Source organism: Ursus maritimus, unplaced genomic scaffold, assembly GCF_017311325.1.
Source record: "Ursus maritimus isolate PB19 unplaced genomic scaffold, ASM1731132v1 scaffold_14, whole genome shotgun sequence".
Taxonomy (NCBI): Eukaryota; Metazoa; Chordata; class Mammalia; order Carnivora; family Ursidae; genus Ursus; species Ursus maritimus.
This window is the reverse complement of record NW_024423786.1, coordinates 43,222,465-43,244,934: the sequence shown is the minus strand read 5'-3', so window position 1 is coordinate 43,244,934 and position 22,470 is coordinate 43,222,465. Positions and strand designations below refer to the sequence as shown.

General features: G+C 58.4%; 3 protein-coding genes across 5 annotated transcripts in view; all 3 read right to left on the bottom strand.

Moving 5' to 3' along the window:
• Positions 1–2,223: 2,223 nt before the first annotated feature.
• LPAR2 (lysophosphatidic acid receptor 2) lies at positions 2,224–5,771 on the bottom strand. Its single transcript, XM_040628945.1, has 3 exons — positions 5,614–5,771; positions 3,845–4,586; positions 2,224–3,118 (listed from the first exon to the last, which is right to left on the bottom strand). The coding sequence occupies exons 2-3, from the start codon at positions 4,584–4,586 to the stop codon at positions 2,805–2,807; spliced, it is 1,056 nt and encodes a 351-aa protein (XP_040484879.1). The 5' UTR covers positions 5,614–5,771; the 3' UTR covers positions 2,224–2,804.
• An 884-nt stretch (positions 5,772–6,655) lies between these two features.
• On the bottom strand, positions 6,656–16,137 carry LOC103674914 (GEM interacting protein). 3 transcript variants are annotated; one of them, XM_008703909.2, is made up of 21 exons: positions 15,983–16,137; positions 14,959–15,043; positions 14,408–14,483; positions 14,239–14,296; positions 13,797–13,922; positions 13,649–13,713; positions 13,439–13,546; positions 12,948–13,028; positions 12,670–12,840; positions 12,445–12,582; positions 11,934–12,130; positions 11,516–11,622; positions 11,353–11,442; positions 10,925–11,002; positions 10,694–10,848; positions 10,283–10,471; positions 10,040–10,177; positions 9,742–9,938; positions 9,014–9,401; positions 7,580–7,643; positions 6,656–7,449 (listed from the first exon to the last, which is right to left on the bottom strand). In XM_008703909.2, the coding sequence occupies exons 1-21, from the start codon at positions 15,999–16,001 to the stop codon at positions 7,076–7,078; spliced, it is 2,904 nt and encodes a 967-aa protein (XP_008702131.1). In that variant the 5' UTR covers positions 16,002–16,137; the 3' UTR covers positions 6,656–7,075. The 3 variants fall into 3 exon arrangements, with proteins under 3 accessions (XP_008702131.1, XP_008702132.1, XP_040484878.1); XM_008703910.2 differs by having other exon boundaries at positions 15,569–16,131; XM_040628944.1 differs by lacking the exons at positions 14,239–14,296; positions 14,959–15,043; positions 15,983–16,137 and having other exon boundaries at positions 14,408–14,443.
• A 1,954-nt stretch (positions 16,138–18,091) lies between these two features.
• Positions 18,092–22,470, bottom strand: part of ATP13A1 (ATPase 13A1) — a 16,307-nt gene continuing 11,928 nt past the window's right edge. The window contains exons 20-26 of the mRNA XM_040628246.1: positions 20,437–20,597; positions 20,250–20,364; positions 19,964–20,160; positions 19,054–19,196; positions 18,724–18,835; positions 18,495–18,638; positions 18,092–18,409 (exon numbers count right to left, since the gene is read on the bottom strand). Coding sequence (XP_040484180.1) covers positions 18,299–18,409; positions 18,495–18,638; positions 18,724–18,835; positions 19,054–19,196; positions 19,964–20,160; positions 20,250–20,364; positions 20,437–20,597 — 983 coding nt within the window. The 3' untranslated portion in view covers positions 18,092–18,298. The remainder of the gene's footprint in view (positions 18,410–18,494; positions 18,639–18,723; positions 18,836–19,053; positions 19,197–19,963; positions 20,161–20,249; positions 20,365–20,436; positions 20,598–22,470) is intronic.

The following is a 22,470-nucleotide window of genomic DNA, read 5'->3' as shown; positions in this document are numbered from 1 at the left end:
CCTTCAGGGCAGGGCCCATCTTCTTCCCATTGCTGCTGGAGAGGAAACTCAAAAACCACCTGGCGTGATTGGATTGGAGGACTCCAAAAAAGATGGAAGGGAATGGAAATGAATGATGTGGGCCAGTGTTAGGCACCACTTAGAAACTCCCTGATTAAGGAAATCCAACACTGGGCTCCAGTAAGAGGAAGTACTAGAACTTGTGGGGCCCACGGAGAGCTGTTGCCCTGTGCAAAAGTTCAGCCCTGCACAGGAAGCCTAAAAGTTGTGGGTACTTTGGTGTTCTTCAGAGAACAGTGGTGGGGGCCCAGGGCTGAAAGCTTTAGGGACCAAATCTTGAAGGGAGAAGAGACCTACAGAAGAGGGAAAAACCAATTGGACAAGATGCCAAAGGAGACCAGAGGAGTGTGGGTTAGGACCTGGGGGACGCTGATGTAAGAGCAAGTGAGACACAGAGCTGCCTTTGGGAGGTCTTCGGGGTCCCCACCCCATAGGAATTGGCTTTGCCACTTGAAGTCATATGTCTGTCCAATAGGCCTGGAGCTCCACAGAGGCAAGGACTGCATCTTTCATGGCCCTATGCCCAGGCGCATGGCAGAAAGGGCTTGCTTGGGTCACCATCTCTGGAGATTCTGGCCTCAGGCCCTAGAAATTCTGCTGCCCATCTTGGACCCTGAAGTACCCGACAACCCAGTTAATTCTTGCCTCTACACAGCGCTGTCTTTGGGCAAGGGGAGTTTTCCCCAAGGGAAACCTAGCCCCATCTAACGTAGGATTTAGATGTTTTTGGTTCTTCCATGCGTGTGCTTTAGTGGTTTAAGAATTTGGTCTCTAATGGGAGGCGAGTCCACATTCTCGCTGTTATTTAGTATGTGAACCTTAAGTAGAGCTATACCCCTGTCTCCTCCCTAGTCAAGTGGAAGCAGAGAATCCAGATTCTGGTCTACACTGTACCTAGCACGGTGCCTCTACGAGTATCTGAGAGGGGACTCATCATGGCATGTCTGAAGACTTGGGGGGCTGGGAGGTGAGGTGAAGAAAACCAGACTGAGGTCGTGACCAACGCTGGACGTTGTGGGAATCCAAAACTCTTTCCCCAGGGGCCTCTCTAGTCCCTTGATTCATCTCTGTGACCTTGAAAGCTGTGTAACTACAGGCCAGATTGCAACCTCCCTGAGCCACTGACCTCATGTGAAAATAAGTGCGTCTGCACCACAAGAAGCAAGTAATGATAAAATAATGCACCTACAATGCTTATCAGTGTGCCAGGGACATCAGAGGAGCTTGAGAAATGGCAGCTCTCAAATCCTGCATCCCTCTCCACGGGCCCCACTCCCCCTGGCCCTAGGTATGGACGGATATAGGTGGTGGTGAGGGCAATGGGATGGACACGCCTGACTGTTAATAACCTGGACTCAGACGAAAGGGCAGGCAGGAGAAAGAGGCCTCACCCAGGTCAGAGACCACAGTGGGCTCCAGAGGACAGAGACAAAAGGGGGTGATGAGTTAGAGGCAGGGGAACACTCAGAACGGATGCAAGACCTCCAATAAGAAAGATGGAGAGGGGGCGCCTGGGTGGCACAGCGGTTAAGCGTCTGCCTTCGGCTCAGGGCGTGATCCCGGCGTTCTGGGATCGAGCCCCACATCAGGCTTCTCTGCTATGAGCCTGCTTCTTCCTCCCCCACTCCCCCTGCCTGTGTTCCCTCTCTCGCTGGCTGTCTCTCTCTGTGAAATAAATAAATAAAATCTTAAAAAAAAAGAAAGATGGGGGGCGCCTGGGTGGCGCAGCCGTTAAGCGTCTGCCTTCGGCTCAGGGCGTGATCCCGGCGTTCTGGGATCGAGCCCCACATCAGGCTCCTCCGCTGAGAGCCTGCTTCTTCCTCTCCCACTCCCCCTGCCTGTGTTCCCTCTCTCGCTGGCTGTCTCTCTCTGTCGAATAAATAAAAAAAAAAAAAAAAAGAAAGATGGAGAGGGGCGCCTGGCTGGCTGAGTCAGTAGAGCATGCCACTCTTGATCTCGGGGTTGTGAGGTCGAGCCCCATGTTGGGTATAGAATTTAAAGAGAAAGAGAGAGAGATGGAGTAACAGCCATGCAGAGATCAAAGAGGAAAGAGAACAGTGCTGAGGAGATCCCGGCCTAGCCCGAGGTGAGGTGGACAATTCTAGGACACAGGGATAGATGGACTATCTGAGTTGATAACAGAAGATGCTCTGGAGACCTCAGTGGAAAGAAAGGTTTACTCCTTATATCATGCTCTCCCCATAGATCCCCTCAATTCTAAAAGGGACAGACAAGACCCCAAAGGCTGCAAGGGGCCACAAACCTTTTCCCAGCTCATGCTCAGCACCCCTCAGTCTGTGCCCCTAAAGAATCATCTTCGGGCAGATGGTGCATCCATGGGCCACCTTTGTTACCCTGTCACACTGGGCAGAGAGAAGCCTGAGAGAGCCCTCATCTCTCCCATCCTTAATACCCACACTGCCACAGACAAGGAAGCGGTCCACAGGGCTTACCAGGAATGTGCAGTAAAAATAGAAAATGTCAGTTAAAAAACCCCACAACCTGAGATGATTGAAGAGCAGATTCCTGAACCCCCTCTGACTCTCTCCTGGGCATTTAGAGATAATCCCACACCCCCAGGTCCTGGGGCAGGCCGAGTTGTGTGCCTGGGGAAGGCTGGCAGTGGAGCTGTGCCACGGCGGGCCGAGGGTCTGTTCTGCAGATTGGGTAGAGCCCGGTGCATTTACAAGCGGTCGGGGGCTATGATGTGGCATTTGCAGCACCCCATTGAAATCCCAGGCTGGCTAAAGGGTAGAGTCCATCAGGGGGTGGCCATTCTCTGGAAGCATGATGCGAGTGCTGGCTCCTGTTCGGGTGGAGGTTGCATAGCGGGCAGACTCATGGGTGGACCGGCGAAGGCACAGACAGCAGAGGAGGCGGCGGAAGGTGCGGCGCATCTCAGCATCTCGGCATGAGTACACCACGGCATTGACCAGCGAGTTGGCCTCCGCCAAGAGTAGGAAATACTTCTCCACAGCCAGAACGTTGCAGGACTTGCAGCCCAGACCATCCAGGAGCAGCACCACCTGGCCTGGCGTCCAGCAGACCACAAAGGCCCCTGCAGGATGGAGCCTGAGGTTAGTGGGGCCAGCTCTGGGGGCCCAGCACCCACAGCTCAGAGCTTGGGGCTGGAGGGGTCTCCAGAGCTCAGAAAACAGCTGTGTAGTTTGCAGGGCAAGAGCAGCCTGACACCTTTCTCTGATGTGTCTGCCAGAAGGATCCCTTTCCTAACTGGTACACGGTAGACAGGGCGCTGGACGTTTCTACATGGAGATTTGTTCTATGGGGGAAAGGAAGTCACTGTGGGTCGGGCCAGTTACTTGGTGGGGGAATGGAGGGGGTCATAGGGAAGAGTCACTCTGTTCTTGGGGTAGGGGAGTGGATCCTCACGGGATATACCTTGCTGCCTCCCCCACTCAGACCACTCTACAGCCAGACTAACCTCATTACTCCCAGCTAAGAACTCTGGAGGGCTTCCCACAGAACTCAGAACAAAATCTCACTCTTGCCTGTGCCCTTCGAGGCGGTGCTGACCTTCTCTCCTGCTTCTCTCCAGCCACACGGGCCTCCTCTCCTCTTTGGAGGCATTGGCCCGGTCCTGCGGGTCTCTCACCTTCTGTTCCCTCTGCCTGGAACTCTTCCCTTCCCCAGCATTCAGGTCTCTGCTCAGATGTCACCTCCTTGGAGAACATTCCCCACCCAAATCATCCCATCCCATGTCTCGTGGGAGTTGGGGGGAAGCAGGGTTCCTGCAACCCTGGGCCAGCTAAGGGCACTCACTCACCCAGGATAATGACAACGGTCTTGACCAGGCTGAGTGTGGTCTCTCGGTAGCGGGGGTGGCAGCTGACGTGTTCCGCCATGCGCTGCACCCTCCGCCTCACATAGAAGAAAATGCGAGTGTAGACAGCCACCATGAGCAGGAAGACAAGCAGGCTGGACAGGGCCCAGACGGCCAGGTAGGAGCGGCTGAGCAGGGGGGCCATGCGTGAGCAGCGGTCCAGGGCACAGAGGCAGTGCCAGGAGTGGGCGGGCAGCAGCCCCAGGCCCAGCGCGGCCACCCACACCCCCACGATGAGCATGACGACGCGGCCGCGGGGCAGGCGGCTGTGCAGCTGCACGGCCATCACGCTGCGGTGCCGTTCCACGGCGATGGCTAGCAGTGTGGCCACCGAGGCGGTCAGGCTCGTGTCCAGCAGGCCCTGCCGCACGAACCAGCCCTCCAGCGAGAGCCGGGCGGTGCGAGGGCCCGTGTGGAACATGAGGAAGAGGTAGGCCACACCAGCAAAGAGGTCGGCTGCGGCCAGGTTACCCAGCAGGTAGTAAATGGGCTGGTGGAAGCGGCGGTTGGAGGCAATGGCTGCGATAACCAGCAAGTTCGTCAGCAGCACCAGCACGCTGACAGTCAGCCCCAGGGCCACCACAACTACATCCTTGGGCCGCCAGTGGGAGCTGAGCTCCTTGCCACTGTTGTTGTAGAAGAAGCCGATGGTCTCATTGTAGTAGCACTGGCCCATGGTGACCATCTGGGGGCACAGAGGGAGAGGTCAGTGCAGGTGGCATTTGTTGGAAGGACACAGGAAGGAGCAGCAGCCAGAGGGGAGGGTCAGGACAGGAAGGGCAAGGGTCTCAAACTCAGATGCCTCAGGGTGAAGTGGTGGTGGTGGATGATGTGGGAAACAAAGGCAGAAGAAAAATTATTAAATTTCCTTATTACCTACAGCCCATTGACAAGTCCTTGAGACAGGCAGAATGACATTCCTCTAGGGACTCAACTGCGTCGTCGATATTAATACTTCGCTAAGGGCAAAAGGCAATCCTAGCCCGAGCCCCCCTCCCATAGGATTCTGTAAGTCTACTTTAATATATAAAAATTCCTTTAGAAAATTCCTTTATCTCCAAACCCCCCAAGATACATGTTGGCAATCATCCCCCGAGCATATGGCCCACCAGATGTATATCATCTGAAGGGTCTCATGACTAAGGTTTTATTGGACGGTAATAAATGACGTTTTCCCAACAACAGCTAGCCCCCTCAAGGTCCTGAAAACCTTGCTTCCAGAATTCCTTAGAGACTTAGGGTATCCCTAACCCCCTCCCAACTTGAAAGTATATAATGGGCCACTCCTCATGACCCCAGTGCAGCTCTTTCTGCCCAAGGGTCCTGTCCCTGAACTTTAATAAAACCCCCCTTTTGCACCAAAGATATCTCAAGAATTCTTTCTTGGCCATCCCTCTTTCCTACATCAGTGACCAGGTCGACCAAAGTGGACAGCGATGCAGCCCCAGAAGTTGGGCTACGGCTTTTGGGCGCGAGCGCTCCCTAAGCGGGCGGGGCATCAGGCTATTAGGAGCGGGACCGAGGGCCCTGGCGGCCTCCCAGACAAAGGGGGCGGTCAGGGAGGCGGTGGACGGCCGGGCCTCCAGGCGCCCCCAGGCTGGAGGAGGAGCTGGGACAGAGGGGAGGAGGGGGCGGTGCCCGGGGCCCCACAGGCACGTGCCGCGCCCTCCCTGGGACCCACGCCCACCCACCACTGTCAGTACCGGCCTCACCTGGGCCGCCCGTCAGGCCGCAGACGGGGCGGCCTCCCGGGGGGTCGGGGTAGGCCCCAGACCCATAGCCTGGTGACTACCGCAGGGGCGGAAGAGCGTCCGGGTGCGCTGGGCGCCTGCAGCCGAGAGAGCTCGGGAGGCGGGATCCCGCCCCTGCCCCTGCCTGGGCGCGGCGCCCCGCCCCGCCCCCGCCACCTGGGGGAGCCCCGCCCCGTCTCCACCACCTGGGGGAGCCCCGCCTCCGCAGCCGCGGTAAGTACAGGGTCTCCCGGAACCGCAGCACCCCCCATTTCCTCCTGGCCTCACGGCCTCTCAGTCGCCCCTCTCCACTTCCGGCGCGGGACCCCCGCCCCCGTCCTCGCCCACCTCACACGCACGCAGTTTCGAGCCTTCCGGGGGCTGAGTCACTCACTGCTCTAGAATTCCCGCCGTGACCTCGCGCCGCCTGGGCGCAGCTCCGGGTGGTCTCAGGGTCCGCGCCCCCGTCCGGCCCCACCCCGCCCGCTCCCTGGCGTCCAATCCGTCGCCGAGTTCCAAGCCACGCCCTGATCCGACTGGGCTCCCACCGCCGGGACCCCCGCCCCGCCTCCGCTTCTCCAGCACCGAGATACCGCGCCCAGCGGCCTCCGTTGCCCCTCGGACCTCTCCGGCCCCAGCTGACCCTCGGGCGGCACTTAAGTTTCTCGAAATCCCGCCCCCGCGCCCTCCGCCCCCGACAGCGCTGCCCCCTGCCCGGCTCTGGCTTGTGGCGGCCCTGGGCTCCCACGGCCCAGAGCATACAGCCCCATTGTCCGGTTATCTGCACTTTGTTATATTTGTTTGATTATGCAGGACCGGATCGGGGACGTGGAGCTCTGGGAGGGCCGGGCCGGTGTGACTCAGCCTGGTGCCCAGGCCCAGCCAGTACTGCTTGTAGGTGCTCAAGGATGTTTGGGGATGAAACGGGGCCTTGGTTCCTCTGGTGGGTAAAAGGGGGCCAAAGGGTGCTGCCCTCACCTACCCCTCCCATACCCCTGGCCTGGCAAAGAAAGACACTCAATGGTATAAAGGACACAGTTTATTCCCAGGCCATCAGACCCCAGGTACCACCAGGACATTGAGTCTGGGCTGCCCACACCCTCCAAGAGCTGGTCACTGAGGTCAGCTAAGGAAGCAGGCAGAGGTGGGAGAGTAGCCATAACCAAAGCAGCAAAAGGCCCCCCGTTCCCGGGGTCAGAGACTAGGATGGACACCAAGGATCCCGTGACTTGTATTGACCCTGAGTACTGACCCTGACTCACCTCTGAACCTGAGTGGCCCTGATGGGCAGTGACCTGTGTCTAGTGGGGGGATCCTGGTATATTGCCCCAGAAAGGGTTTTAGTCCCCCAAGCCATGTAGTCTTTCCTTATAGGAACTCTCCAGACACCCCAACACTGAACACCTTCTCAGTCCTTTCCCCCTCAGTCAGAATGTTGGGATGGTCAGAGATGGTCCTCGGCTTCCTCAGGCTGGGGGTCTGGGCAGCAGGGGGCCTTGGGCACAACTTCATTGTGTAGCTTGGAGAGTAGCCGGGCTGTCTCTTGGGTGATCTCAAAATGCTTGGGCAGCGGGGTGCGGCGCAGAGGGCTGCCCTCAGGCGAGGAGGCGACGGGGCCAGGTGCCCGCCTCCGCAAACTCCCTCGGGTCACTAATGTGACAGGGGTCTCCTCGCACAATTTGGAAGCTACCTGGGCCAAGCTGGACAACTGGTGGGTGACAGGCCGCACGCCGCCCCGGGGATATTTCACTGGTTGACGGCTGAAGTGGCCACGGGATTGTGTCCCCAGAAGTGAGTCCTCTGGACCTTGGCTGGACACTGTGGGTTGGCATGGTCATTGCTGAGCACCCCTAAATCCTCTGGATATCTCCTGGGAGTCACCTCTCACCCAAGCCACCCCAGGCAAGCATACCCCTACAACTCCTGGAATGGTCCCCAACATACTTACCTTCCCCTCCCTCCTCTATGGTGTCCTCAGCCGCTTCTCTCTGGTCACTCTGTGGAGTTGGAATCTGTAGGAACAAACCCAAGACCAAAACCCCAACAATAAAATCCCAGTTCTTTGAGACTCTTGGAGAGCTGAGGGTTTGTTCCTGGACACGTAAAAGGTCTTTTACAGTTTTGATATCTGGGGAGATGATGTCCTTAACAGTATACTGCTTGTCCCCTTGTGCAGAGCAATATTATTAATCTCAACTATGGGGTCCACGAAGGAAGGAGCGCCCTTGCTCAGCAGAGCACCAGCCCAGGGAGTGACTTGGCCATGTCTGCATTAGGACCAAGTGAACTGTCTCCATGCTGCTCTGCTCTGTAACCTCACACCTGCTTTTCGATTCCTGTACAACCTTCAGTTGATCCTCGAGCTAAATGCTAATAGCAGCTGGAGTTCTTTCATGTCCTGAGCACGTTCTGAGCCATTCCACTGCTCAGAGACCCAGCGCTCACTGACAGCCCCTTTGCCAGCTCTGGGCCACTGTGGGGGAGGGGGAGAGGGGGAGGTGCATGCTTTCGGGAATGGTGTGTATAGCAGGATCTGAGGGACAGGGAAGCCACCAGTCTCATCTGTAAATGGTTTTCACTAACAGTATGCACCTCTCAGGGCTGTGGTGAAGATGACAGAAAGCCTATAAAGTGCCCATGCGTAGTAGGTGCACGGTGTGTGGCATTCCACAGAAACCACCCCGGCCTCACTTTCTACCACCGTCTCCTCACTAATTCATTACAGCTCGGGGCTGCACCCTAAACACCAGGCATGCTCTCACCTCAGGGCCTTTGCACTGGCTGTTCCCTTCAGAATACCCTTCCCCAGATCTCCATCTGGCTCATTCCTCCCCCACATCTTTCCAGTCTTTGCTCAAAGCCACCTTCTCCACGAGACCTGCCCATAGCATCCTACTTACTGCTACAGACTGCCCTCCACCTCTCCTTGGTGCCCCCAATGTCTCTTATTTTACACTACGCTTTCTTTTCTTCTCCATAGTACTTGTCACCTTGTAATGTCCTATAAACTGACATTATACCATATTTCTTATTTGTTGTTGGTTTCTTTCCTACTAGAATGCAGTCACCAAAAGGATGGGGTCTCTGAATAATTTACTCACTGATGTATTTATAATGCCTACTACAACAATGCTTGGTACATAGTAAGTGTTCAATAAATATTCTCTTGAAGGAATAAACGATCACCTATGTTCGTAACTCTGCAGAGCTGTACCCTGTCATTACTCCATTATTATTACCTACCACTCCATTCCTCACTTTTAGGGAGAGAGGGAATGAAAGAGAAAATTTTAAAGGCAAAGGAAGGAAGGAAGACAGGAGAGTGAGAGGGTTAAATGGAGAGAAGGCCCTCCCCATGTCTGTGGGCCCAGTGGGTTCCTACCTCAGGAGGCGGGGCCTCAGGATGCTTCTCCAAGGTACCTTGGGGCTCCGGGTCTGGGTCGGGGTCCGAGGCTAGGACTGGGGGCAGGGGATCTGGAGCAAGGTAGGAGGGTGGTGGCTGGGGGCTGTTGATGAGGGGCCCGGGGACTGGACTGGGGTCTTGGGGTGGGGGCTCAGTGGCCACAGGGAGGTCATCCATCCCAAAGATTTGCTCGTAGTATACAATGAGGAACTCAACGAGCTGGGCCTGGTGCCCAGAGTCTAGTAGGCAGGTGACAGGGCCGGCACCAGCTGCCCCTGGACCGTCCGGTGGCCGAAGCAGCGTTGGCCCGAACACAATGCCCAGGTTGTTGGCAGACATCTTGTTTTCCTCAAACTGCGCAGCCACCCTGGGGACGGTAGGAGGAAAGAGATCAGACCGTGGGATGCATGTCACTGGCCATAAGGTAGGAGCTACAGGCCAGGCTCATGGCAACCTGCCCAAGTCATGGGTAAGTGGTCCCAGTCATTGTTTGAGACCAGCAGCGACATGCCTGGCAACGGAGATCAGGGCTCAGCACCCAAAGTCTAGAGTCATGTATTAAAATTCAGAGCTCAGAAAACACATGCAAAGATCAGAAGTCAGTGTCAGGGGTCAGTCCCAGAGGTCAGTAGTCATGTCCACGGACGGAGTCACAGATCCGTGCCTCAGGTCAGAAGTCACATTGCAAGGTCAGGGACAGTGCACACCTGAACAGATGGGCCACCAGGTGCCGCAGGGTGCTGTAGTTAGAGTCAGGCAGCTGCACCAAGAGTGTCTTCAGCGAGCGGATAACCTCAGGGCTGGGGCTGGGGGTCCCAGGGTCGTGCCCAGGGTCTGCATGCAGGGTCTTAGCCAGAGAGATGAAGGCGTCGTAGAGGTGGAAGGGGACCACGGGGTCAGTGAGCTGGGGGTGGAATGGCGGGAGGGACATGGGTGTGGGTGGGCTGCAGAGGGTCCTCAGCCTGAGCCCGCCCGGCCCCTACCCCCAAGCCACTGAGTACCCACCTCCTGGAGGAATCTCTTGAGAACACTCGAGACATCATGGGGCGAGTTTCCTGACATGTCCACCAATGCTCGACCGTTCTCAAAAGCCTGGCACAGCCGCTCCACACGGACCCGGGACCCGCTGACCCGATAAATGCCCTGCAGGGCAGGGGCAGGGGCAGGAAATAGACATCTGGCTTACCAACTGGCCGGCAAGAGGGCCGGGTCACTACTGGGGGTTGTGGTCAAGAGTCAAGGCAGCACCTGCACACCCAGGGCACGCTGTTCTATCTCGGCCGTACACTTGGTGATCACAAAGGGCACCTCCTCCGGGAAGTCCCTGGGCAGCTGCAGGAAGTCGACCCCAAAGAGGGCAGTCCTGGCTGGGAGCCTCCTATGTCCACAGAGGATCAGTAGAGTCTCCAAGCAGCGCTTGTGGCAGGTCAGAAAGCACTAAGGGGAAGGTCATAGGGTCAGGGAGGTCATCAGGGGTCAGTGGGGGAAAAGAGGTCATAGGGATCCTCAGGGGGTGGGGGACTCATAGGATTAGATCATTAGATCAGGGCATGTCCCAAGGGCAGAAAGATCATAGGGATTTCAGGTCAGGGAGGTGTCTGGGGTCAGGGACATCACTGGGGTCAGAAGAGGTCATTGGTTGATGGGCGCAGGCCACACCTCCTCGCACTCGGTCCCGCTGACCATGAAGGCTTCACACTCGCGGCACTTGGCTGGGCCCCGCAGTCGCCGCAGCCGGTGGGTCTGGGCCGCGCTGGACAGCGTCCACTTCCTGAAAGGGCTTCCTAGACCGTTCTCCAGCCCATCTGCCAGGTCTGCAGGGACACAGGGTCAGGGGTGCCTGGTCCACCCTCCCACCTCCTGCCACACCCCACCTGCTTCCAGCCTTACCAGGGTCTCGCTCCTCAAAGTCATCTGAGGACTCGGTGCCTGTGGATGAGACCTTCACCAACCGCCTTGTGCCAGAGCCTGGAGTCAGAGGGTCACAGAGGTCGGGGGTCACAGGGGTCATAGGGAAGCTCCAGGGCTAAGGAGATATTTCTGGTTTTTAGGCTTTCTAGAACCATCCACAGATGCGATGGGAAAAGGGTTAGAGGTCAGGAGGGAAGTCAGGTCAGATATTAGGGTTGGAGAATGGGTCAGCAATCTGGGGGGGTGGTTCAGAAGCTGGCTCAAGAGAATGGATCAGAGGATGAGGAAAATAGGCCAGGGGTACAGGTAGGCCAAATGATAGGTTAGAGATGGAGGGTCAGAGCCTGGCCAGGGACTGGAGGAGGGTTAGAGGTAGGGAATGGGTTAGGGCCAGGTTCTGGCCCCACCTGGGCTGGAAGTGGGAGAGTCCAGGGACCGAGACTCGCTGCCACCGCCCATACTGTCCGCGTCGCCGCCTGAAGTCGGGCCTGGAGTTCCTAGGAGGGAACAGGTCAGTTAGGACGGACCCCTGCTCTGGCACCACTCCTGACTCCCCCTCACTGCGCTCACCCTGCCAGCCTGTCCCTGTTTCCTCCCAAGGGCCTGTCTCCGCTGCACTTTCATCCAGCCGTGGGGGTGGGGGGCCAGAGAGCTTCTTTCTTGTGTCCAAGGGAGAGCTGAAAGGAGAGGTTTGAGGGCTCTGATAACCAGGAAACTGGGATGACATCACCTATGCATTGCAGCTAGGAGGACCCAACTCCAAGCACTGGCGTCTGCGAGCCTTGACACCAGTAAGCACCCAGTGCAGTAACCCTAACATTCGGACTCTACCAGAGCTGGAATACCCACCCCCACAAGGGCCTTGGGTGCTAAATCCAAGAGCCGAGGCTTTGAGTTTCTGACCCCCAGGTACTCAGCCTGGTGGTGCCAACAGCCTGCAACTGTCTCTGGGGCTCATTCCTGACCCCGCTCCTGGGGGGAGGCCCACCTGTGTGCAGTGGGCACGAACTCCTGGAAGGAGAAGGCAGGCGGAGGGGGTGGTGGGGCCTCGGGCTGCAGCACCCTCACGAACTCCTGGTAGCGCTGGCCAGGCTCGAAGGGCTCACAGCACTCCGCCAGGGCAGCAAAGGCACGGGGGCCACGCTCCGCCTGTGCCCCTCGAAGTCCGAACAGTCCCAGGGTCACCTGCGGGGTGGTGGTGGGGGGAGTGCAAACTGCAGTGAGAGAGGGGCGGAGCCTGACCTTTAGAGACACCAGTGCGGTCAGGGTTTGGGGGGTGGGGCGAGCAATGAGAAGCAGTTGGAGGACGTGGTCAGAGCCTGGCCTGGAAGGAGGGGACGGGGGAGACGGGGTGGCGCTGAGGCTAAGGTGTGGTCTGGGACTGAGGTTCCAACTGGCTTTCTAGGGAGGAGTCCTAGGCCCTGGAGACGGGTTGGGGGCAGAGAGCCCTCAGCTGGGGTCGAAGGAGAATGTGGGGCGGCAGTGGGAAAGGGTCTCACCCGCCTCAGCACTTCGTCCCCCTGCAGCACCAGCTTGCGCACATGTGACACGATCCGCTGCTTGGCGGCCTCCAGGTCTTGCTGCCGCGTGTTGGCCTCGCGGACGCAGGCCTGGTACAGTGCCACGGCCTCCTGCACCTGGGGAAATCAGGGCCCAGGCACAGGTTGGACCAAGTGTGGGCAGGGTGCACCAGAGCGCTGGGGGGCACGGGGCTGGGTCCCCACCTTGGCCTGAGCCTCCTCTCGAGATCGCCGCCGCCGCTCCTGCTGTTTGCTGGGCCCCGGCGAGGCCAGGGGTGCCGGGTCCTCGGGGGATGCCTGGGAGCGAACCCACAGGTCCTCGCTGCGCTGTACATACTGGAGCTGGGCCCTCCGCAGCGCCTGCACTGCCTCATTCTGGGGCCATGGGGGGTGGGGGCAAGCACAGAAGGGGACAGATCAGAGCTTCTTCCTCTCCTCCACCAGCCCAGCCTTGCGCACCCACCCACCCTGCGGGGCCTCACCATCCGCTTCTGCTCTTTAATCCACTGCTCCTTAAACTCCTTCCGCCACTTCTCAATCTCAGTTCGTTTGGCTGCCAGGGGCTGGCAAGGAGGACAGATGTGGGGGCTGCCTCAGGGCTCCCCCCCATCTTTCTGCTCCCCGCTACCACGTGTCTTTCATCCTCTGGGCCCTCTCCCGGGTCTGCACTCTCCCCCACCAACCGGCTCTCCACCTCATCCTTTCTAAAGCCTGGACTCAGAGAGACCAAAGCTCTCTTCCTGGGAACACTCAGCACCTTGCCCCCCCACCCCAACCCAAGCCCTGAAAACAAACAGAAGCAGTTTTGCAATTGCACAGGAAGCCTGGTTTGAATCTCTGCTGGGTAACCTTGGGCAAGTTCCTCAACATCCCTGGGCCTCAGCTTCCTCATCAGCAAAATGGCACTGCTGGTACTGTGCCTTCCTCCCGGGGAGGTGTGAATGGAATAGTGCATGCAGCAGGGCCCCCTCACCTGGTAGTAATCTCTTTTCTGCTGGGCCACTGTTTCCATGGCCAAGGCTCCCAGGCTGAGGTCGTGTTCCAGAAACAGGGTGTAGATGTACTGCAGTGGCATGTGGCTCTGGGGGGGGGGGGTTGGTGTTGGAGGATGCTGAGGATCTAGGGGGTCAGGGCTGGGGTTCTGGTGGAGGGCTTGGACCCTGGGGGGTCTGGTCATGGCTACCTGCTGATGGATTGACACCTTGCCAGCCTCCGCAATCTTCATGATGCTTTTGGCAAACTCTAGCTCTGGGGGGAAGACAGCAGAGGTCTGAGTTGGGTAGGGTGTGGGCACTGCCTGGGGCCTGGGGCCGGGCAGAAGGGGCCCTCACCAAGGCTAGCTCTCTTCTCAGTCCAGGCCAGCAGCTCCTTGGCATAGCGGCTCCAGGTCTTGGCGTACTCCAGAGCTGCGTCCACGCCCCCCGAGGTCCGAATAAGCCGCAAGTCCAGTTCTTCTCCTGGGGCAGGAGGGTGGACCTCTGACCTCTGAACCCTGACCTTCTGTGGCAGCTCTCCCTGAGCCCCAAAACCGACCAGACCAGTGACCCCTACTCTACACCCTATGGCTCCCCCAAAACACCCCTTTATGATCTTGTCCAGGTTGCAATTTTATATGGATTCTCCACCCAGACTGGGGGCTCCCTGAGGGCAGGGGCTCAGCTCTGTCGTGTGTACTGCCGTGTCCCTGGTGTGTGGAACAGGCAGGGGGTGACGACTAACTGAAGGAAGGACTCCTTTCTGCCCCCACTCCCCCCACCCCACAAAGCCCCCTACCTGTAAGGGGTGCAGGACCCCCCAGGGAGGGGCCACTCCAAGGTCTGGTTTCACTGGTCTGAGGGGGAGGGAGACAGCATTCAGGAGCAAGCAGGGCAGGGGCTTCAACCCCCTAGAGCCCACCTCCTAGAGGCCCCCTCCTCCCTGCCTTCTTGGTCCCGCCCTTCACCTCAGTGGCTGTGGGGGTCTTGTCAGACTCTGGGTCTCCTGAAAGCACGGGGTCTCCAGGCAGCATCTCAAGGGTCCTGGGAGGTAAAGGTGTTAGGATGCCACCCTCCACCCAGTCTGTCTTGCTTAGGGGTGTTGGGGGCCCCCGGGGCACTGTAAGTGATGGTCCCGGATATCACCTCTGTGACATCTCTTGTATTTGGGAGGTCTGAGTGTTTTTGAGGGGGACCAGGTGAGTTTTGTTTTTTTGTGTGTGTTTTTTTAATGGGACTTGAGAGAATTTGAAAGGTCCTAGGTGAATCTGGGGTTCACAGAGTGGGATTATAAGGATCTCAAATGTTTAAAGGGTCACAAGGATATATGGGGGTCCTGGGACCACTTTGGGGATTCCCAGTGGATTCGGGGGGGCTGAATTTTGGGATTTTTCAGGTGTTTTGAAAGGACCCATCTTAGACTTCTCAGGTTATTAGGTAAATGGATCTAGATGTTATAGGTTCCTAATGAGGCACCTAAATGGCTAGGGATTTGGGGGTGGCCCAGGCTCAGACTCACACGTTCCCCAGTGAGATCTCGAGGTTGTCCAGGCTCCGGAAGATGTCACTGTACCTCTTCCTGCTCTCTGGAGCCAGAGGTAGCCCTGGGGGAGGGGAGTGTCATACACGGGCCAATCAAAGCCTCCCTCCACCCACGGAGGGACTGACACCTAGGCCCCTAGCCGGTTGTTGGGAGGTTGGGAAGAGAGAAACAGAGAGTGTTCTGGACCTGTAGAGAGTGCGGGATGGGGGCGGGTGTCAGAGTCAGGATGGAGGCAGTGTGGCCCGGGGTGAAGCCAACTCAGGGCAGGCAGACGAACTCAGGCACAACCCAACACAGAGACAGCTGCTCAGTGGAACACAGACACCCACACACACATGGGCCTAGAAGCAAAGCGACAAAACAGATGCCCCAGATGCAGCCACACTGTCCCTGGGGAGAGAGCCAGCTTGACAATGGAACCACATGGACCTCAGGCCAGACAGATGGAAATACACGTGGGAGAGACCGGCACAGAGCCTGTGGCACAAACACACAGGGGCGGACTGAAACCAGAGGAACATAAAGACCGAATGACACTCGACATGCACAGCAGAGACACAAAGACAACCGGAAACACAAGTCAGACCTTGCCACATTTCTGCCACGGCCCCCCTTCTAGGGGGCCCAGATCAGCAGTGCCCCCTCCCCTGACTATGGAGGAGCCGAGTGGGGATCCTGCCGCGTCGCCCTCTCCATCAGCGGTCGTGACACCCTGCCCCCAACACAAATATCAGAAGCAGAAGCAGCCACTTCCCCTTCCTGGGCCCCCTCCCCCAGGCATCCGGGGTGCAGACTCCAAAGGGGGAGGGGGTCAGGGAATGATGTTCTGGGCCCCTCTCAGCTTGGGGGTCCCCACAGTGGAGGATGCCCGCGTCCCTCCCATTCGGGACTCCTTTCCCCGCTCTCTGGACAGAAATGGGACAGAAGAGACCACTCAATTTAGGAAGTGGAGTACGGTTGGGGGAGGTCCCTCTCGGATCCCACATCCCGGACCGCCTACCCGGCTCTGCTGCGTCCATGGCCCGGCCCGAGGATCTCTCGGCGGGGACCGGGACTGGGATGGGATCTCGCGCCCGCGGGGCCCTGCCCCGATTTCCTGCCGCGGCCGCCGCCGCCCGGGATCCACGTAGCCCCGCCCAGCAGAGGCTACGCCCCGCGGCCGAACACGCCCCTGCTCAGCAGAGGCTCCGCCCCCGGCTACACCTCGGCCGACCGGCCACGCCCCTAAGGCCCGGAAGCGCATACCGCGTGCCCTGCCCGAGACACGCGGGAGATGCTCTGGAGCCAGATATTTGCGCGGCCCCAAAGCCGCAGCACACTCACTGTCCGGGGCGCCTGTCCCTGAATCCTCTACACTCTGCGACGCAGCGACTTCCCTGCCCACAGGCCTCTTGGACCTCTGAACCCATACAGGCTCCACGGGGTCCATGGAGCCCCCTGGTGGAGAGGCCTGATGTCAGGCCTTACTCCAGTGGGATCTTAAGTTTCCCCAATGCTCTAGGGCTGGAAACCCCTGGTCTGGGGCACCTTGGAAATGACCTTGGAAGCTGGATCAGACTCTTGAAGCCCTGATTACAGAACAGCCGAAGTGCCCCAAGCACCTCTCTCAGGTACAGGGGTCAGAGATCTTCACTCCGAGCACCTCAAGAATCATTTCCAGCAAACAAATCCCAAGTCCAGAGTTCTTGCCTCCTACTTGCCTCAAACTGCCTCAGGGATTCCAAGTGACCACAACAGCCCCTTTGCCTGGTGGGTTCTGGCACCCCTACACTTCCATACACCTTGGTCTGTGCTCAGGGCCCATGTGATGCTCACAGGCATTCACAGACAGTCCCGGCCCTCTCCCCGCTTTGGAACCCAGGGCTTTCCTTCAGCTGTGGGCCACACCGCTCCTCATGGGGAAGCCGGACAGGGACTGCTGAGGATGGCCAAGGGGTGAAGATGGGAAAGGGGGTGACCCCTTCATGGATAATCAGCAGGGAGGCAGAGGCTGTCTTGAAGTCTGGGCCTGGGTACCAGGCCTGAGATTCTCACATGCAGCTTGTCAAAGTTATAAAAATGTACCCATACTCTGCACTCAGTGGAATTTCCCGTTTGAAATAAAGACAGATTTACGGGGCGCCTGGTTAATCAGTCAGTTACGTGTCTGCCTTCTGCTCAAGTCATGATCCGTGTATCCTGGGATTGAGTTCCACATCAGGCTCCCTGCGGAGAGCCAGTTTCTCCCTCTCCCACCTACACCCCCACCCATGCTCCCTCTCTAAATAAATAAATAAAAACAGGTTTATAACTTTGCTTTCTAAAGTTCTTAGCTGTTGAGAAGGCTGGAAATCTCCCCTGGCCATGTCTCTGCTCTCATGCTGCCGACTCCACAATTCCTGAGTTGCAATGGGTGCAATGCGTGTCTGCTGCAAGGAAGGACAGTGTCAGTACCAGGGCGGAGCGAGGCCGCAAAGCTGGGCTGACAGGAGACGATGAATGGCACCTGTGCAGCACAGGCCCCTCATGAGTGTGACCCGAGTTAGCATCTCCAACAATTCGTATTAACTTCCTCACATCTAACACCGTGAGAGGAAGGAATGCTGCTATTTCACATATTTCTGAACAGGAGAAAATGCCATCGATCCTAAAATTTTCTACCATGGGGCACCTGGCTGGCTCAGCTGTTACGTATCTGCCTTCAGCTCAGGTCATGATCCCAGGATCCTGGGATTGAGCCCCACATCGGGCTCCCTGCACGGCGGGAAGTCTGCTTCTCTCTCTCCCACTCCCCTTGCTTGTGTTCCCTCTCTTGCTGTCTCTCTCTGTCAAATAAATAAAATCTTTAAAAAATAAATAAAAATAAAAAATAAAACTTTCCACCAGTACCTAAAAGACCAGAACATGAAGCTGAGAGACTATAGAAATAGGGAGGTGCTTGTCAAATTATGAAATATGCACAACTCTCTGGGGTTGGAGCTCAGCCCATCTAAGCACTGAATATCCGGATGGCAGGGCTGTCGTTAATAACCTCACGACTCCTGGGGAGGATGCCAGGACCCTGCTCAGTGACCACATAGCCCCGCCACGACCCCTTCAGTGGTGCAGACAGAGGTGGAGGCGGGGCCTCTTAAAATGGTGGATGCGGCTTTATTTACCAAAGGGGCCAGCCCAGGGCTGGTTCTGCCAGCCAGGCCCTCAGGTGGCTGTGGGGCGGTCCCAGCGCAGCTCAGTCCTGGTGGGAAGGCCAAGCCCGCCTCGCCACAGGGGCAGTGTTCCCTCTTGGGGCTCCCGCCCGGCGGCACCAACATGGGCAGCAGGTGCCAGCACTGCCATCTCAGGAAGGCACTTTCAGCTTCGGGGTCCCCAGGAAGAACTGCAGGACACGGTCGGCCAGGAGCGCCAGGCAGAAGTCCAGGAGCAGGACCTGGGCGATGACCAGCTTGAACTGTGGGGCAAGGAGCACTGGTGAGCTGGGTGCCTGCAGAAGGGCCCAGGCTGAGTCCTGGGGCCACGCCCACAGGGCCACTTACCTCCACGGGGATGTCCACGAGGCCAAACTGACTGTTGAAGTCGGGTGAGGAGCCAAGGAGCAGGCCCACAATGGCCAGGAGCGACACGGCCAGGCTCCACACTAGGGGCCTGTTCTCTGGCAGGCTCTCCATGAATGGTGGGCCCTGTGGGGACAGATGGATGGCCTGTCATGTGCTGTAGGGGCCAAAAGAGTGGGCAGGGTGAACTCAGTCAGGGGCTACGCCTCACTTTGTAGTTGATGGCAAAGGTGGCCATCTGCATGGCCATAGCCATGATGTACACGGTGCTGTTGACCAGGCTCGGCTCAAACTCCTTGTACAGGTCCACAAATTGCTCCTGCCTGTAGCGACACATAGGGGACAGGGATGCTCTCTGACTCCCACCAGCCCTGCAGAGAGCCAGGGCTCTGCCTGGCCGACCCCACCGGTCGGGCCTCGGTTACCCCAGCACAATGTCTGCGTGTACATCCTCCTGCACCCTCCACCGCAGGGATACTGCCTCCCCGAGGAGCGCCCTGCCAAGCGCCCACCCCAAGCCCCAGGCCGGCCCAGCACTCACTTCTCGGGGCTCCGGGCCTGGGCCTCGCTGTACAGGTAGACGAGACTCAGGAAGTGCACACAGAACTGGAGCACGACCGTGAGGACAGTGTACAGGTTGAAGATGTTGGGCAGGGGCCGCTCTCGGGAGAGGGTCTTGAGGGGCTGTAGTGGCGGAGTGGGGAGTCAGGATCCAGGCTCACCCTGGGGCTACCCGCTCCCCGGCCTCCCAGCAGGACTCATGTAGAGAGCAGTCACCAAGTCCTGGAGGTTATGAGTTTGCACCAGAGCCCTGCTCGTTTCCCCACACTCAAGGCCTACACTCCACATAGCAGCCACAGGGTGCTTAAGAGCCACCCCTTTCCCCTTGTTCTAGAACAAACCAAAGCCCTCCCTGGGACTCAGTGGGTGCTCATGGTTGACACAACCCACCTCCCACATCCTCCAGCCACCAGGTGCTCCTTCAACAGCCCACGCGCATCTATGTATGGCCTTTCTGCCTGCTTCCTGGAAGTTTCCTTTGTTCTTTATGCGTCACACAGGCTCCCCTGAATGATCCCGAGGCTGTCCCCCGTAGCCTGTGACCCACTTTGTATTTTTCATGGCACTGAATGCTTTCTGAGTGGTCTTGATAATAATTTCCCCAGCGGTCCTGTCCTTGCCTGTGGGATCTGTGTAGCCCGAGACCCCCAGCTGGTGGACAGTGCTAGGGCCCGAGTTGTGCCACTCTGGGGAGCCTCGGCGTGCACCTGCCCTGCCCCTGATCCCCAACTGTAACACGGGGATGACAGTTCCCACCCTGAGGGATGCTCTGAAGACGAATGGAGGACACGCGGTGGTGCCTCTAACAGTCCACCCTAGCCGGCCCAAAGAGGCAGAGGGTACTCCGGCGCTGGGGAGGGAGCCCCTGCTTTGCCTGTGGCTCAGCCCACCTTGGAGCGGGAGATGAAGAGGAAGCAGCCGGCCAGCAGCAGCCCCTGCAGCGTGGCCTGGAAGTCACTGAACTTGACGCCCTCCAGGTAGAGAACACTCTGGCTGTAGGCCAGGATGAGCGCATTGAGCGCCAGGATCTTGAACATCTGCAGCGTGGTCACCAGTGTGCAGCGGCCCTGCTTGATCACGTGGCAGACTGTAGGTGGGGGACGGGATGGGAGGAAGGTGTGGGCGTGGGGGACGATCAGGATGGGCACAGGGGGAGGCACCGGGGGTGGGACTCACTGCACTGGATGGAGGAGAGCTTGGAGGTGAAAGGGGCAGCGATGCTGGCATCCCCCAGCTTCACGATGGGCGTGCTCTCATCCTCGAGCTCCCGCAGCACCTGGCTCAGGCGGTCCTGTGGGGCAGATGGCAGAGGTGAGACCTGGCCACCAAAGGGGGCCGGCGCCTTCCACCTCCTGGGACTCACCCGCTGGGAGGCCAGCTGCTCCTCGGGGGGCGGGAGCCCCGACCTTTGCTTGGCCGCCCTGGAGGTGGCCCGGACTCCGCTGTTGCTCAGGACAGGGCTGTCTCGGGGCCGTCGGCGCCGTTCAACAACTCGCTCAGGGGCATTGGCCAGGAGTGCCACACCTGGGGCGGGCAGGTATGTGAGCATGTGTCTGGAACTAGAAGGAGCCGGTCACCCCAAGCCTGCTAGCCCTGTGCTGAGTGAGGCCCAGTGTGGAGCATGGAGTGGGGTGTCTGCTCACAGAAGTCAAACCTCCCCATCTCAGCTGATCTCCCCATGGAGTGCCTCAGAGAGCATCTATCTTACTTTCTACATTTGGAAAACAAAACCCAAGTACACAGAACACCCAATGAGTCAAAAGTGATTTCCAAAGTGTCTCGGCAAGAATCATAATTCTAGGACAGAATAGTCAATTAATATAGTTAAAGACTGGGAAAGCGTGATAAGTACATCGGCTTGTTTTGTTTTGTTTTTTTTTTAAGAGGGGAAAAAAGAGTGTGTATGCATGCCCTCGAGAGCACGCATGTGAGTGGGGGTGGGGGGGGGGCAGAGGGAGTGAATCTCAGGCAGGCTCCATGACGAGCCTGGAGCCCGGTGTGGGGCTTGAGCTCACAATCCTAAGATCACGACCTGAGCCACAATCAAGAGTCAGATGCTTAACCGACTGAGCCACCCAGGTCCCGTCAGGTTGCTCTTTAGACATCACCCTGATGGCTGCGTTCTGTTGACAGAAATCCCAGGCTACGAACAGCTGGCAAATGCCTCAGCTTTCATTTGTGCATCCCCACTTGTCCCCTCTCCCTGGCCTCTGGCCTCAGCCCTCAGTCCCCACATGGTCTCCACACAGTGCCGGGAGGCCTGGACCAAGCAAGCTGTGTCTGTTGCCTGGAGCCTCCCTGGCTCCCCATGTTCCCAGAGGCCCTGGTGCCCACCCCCCCCCCCCCACCACTGTTCCTCAGATACATGTAACCTTTCCAGGCCTGCGGCTCCTCAGATCCCCAGTCCCACTGGCACCTGCCCCATCCCCTCACTGCCTCCTCAAAGAACTCGCTCAGTGACGTGTCTCTGAGGCTAAGCCCGTGCTGGCAGAACAGCAATGGAAGCAGTCCATCAGCTCACAGGACTCACCCACGTCAGCGTGCTTCAGGGCACCCACGTCATTGGTGCCGTCACCACACATGAGGGTCACGTAGCCCAGCTCCTTCAGGCTGGTGATGACGAACTCCTACGTGCGCAGAGATGGGCTGAGTGAGGGCTGTGTGCTGCCCCCAGGGCCCTGCCTGCCCCCTGCCTCCTCTGTACACACCTTCTGTTTGGGGGCCACACGGGCGAACACCTGCACATGGGGGATGAGGCGAAGCAGCTGCTGGGGGTCCTCGGCCTGCAAGTGGGCCAGGCCATCGCCTGTGAGGCACAGCGCATGCTCCAGGGCCAGCGCCTTCGGGGACCCCTTGGCCAGGGGCAGCACGACACTGCCATCGATGGAGCGCCACTCACAGGGTCGACCTGCAGGGCCGGAGCCCAGGGTCAGGGAGAGGGGTTCAGCCACTCAGCAACTCCCCCTCATGTGGACCCCACATATGCCGTCCAGTCTCATCTCTCTGAAGCACCTTCTTGGCCCACACCCCTTTATCTCCACCAATCCCTGTCTACACCCGCATCCTAGACCCCAGGCACCCCAAAGATGTTGTTCACAGAACCCGCTGAGACAAAGGATTCAAGAACCCAGAGCCTAGGCCACTGGCCTGAGACCTCACAACAGTCAGATTCAAACCCAGACAGCCTGACCTCAGGAGCTAGGCACCCCTGACCCTGGGGCCTGCCTGAAACCCTGCACTTCCAGGGCCAGGCCACCCTGAGTCACTTCCTTGCGCCAGACCCTGCTTGCCAACCGCTTCCTCTTTCTAGATGGCTGGCCCAGGCATGGATGCTGAGTGGTAAGCATAGCTGAGGGAGGCCTTCCGGCACCACACGGCTCACGTGGGCTGTCCTGGC

Excerpts from the sequence above, each read along its gene's own strand:
- LPAR2 (XM_040628945.1), bottom strand. The coding sequence starts at position 4,586 with ATGGTCACCATGGGCCAGTGCTACTACAATGAGACCATCGGCTTCTTC. Across the intron at positions 3,119-3,844 it reads GACCGTTGTCATTATCCTGG|GGGCCTTTGTGGTCTGCTGG; the intron begins GTGAGTGAGTGC and ends TCCATCCTGCAG.
- LOC103674914 (XM_008703909.2), bottom strand. Across the intron at positions 12,583-12,669 it reads GAGAGGAGGCTCAGGCCAAG|GTGCAGGAGGCCGTGGCACT; the intron begins GTGGGGACCCAG and ends TGATTTCCCCAG. Across the intron at positions 11,623-11,933 it reads TTCGTGCCCACTGCACACAG|CTCTCCCTTGGACACAAGAA; the intron begins GTGGGCCTCCCC and ends CTCTCCTTTCAG.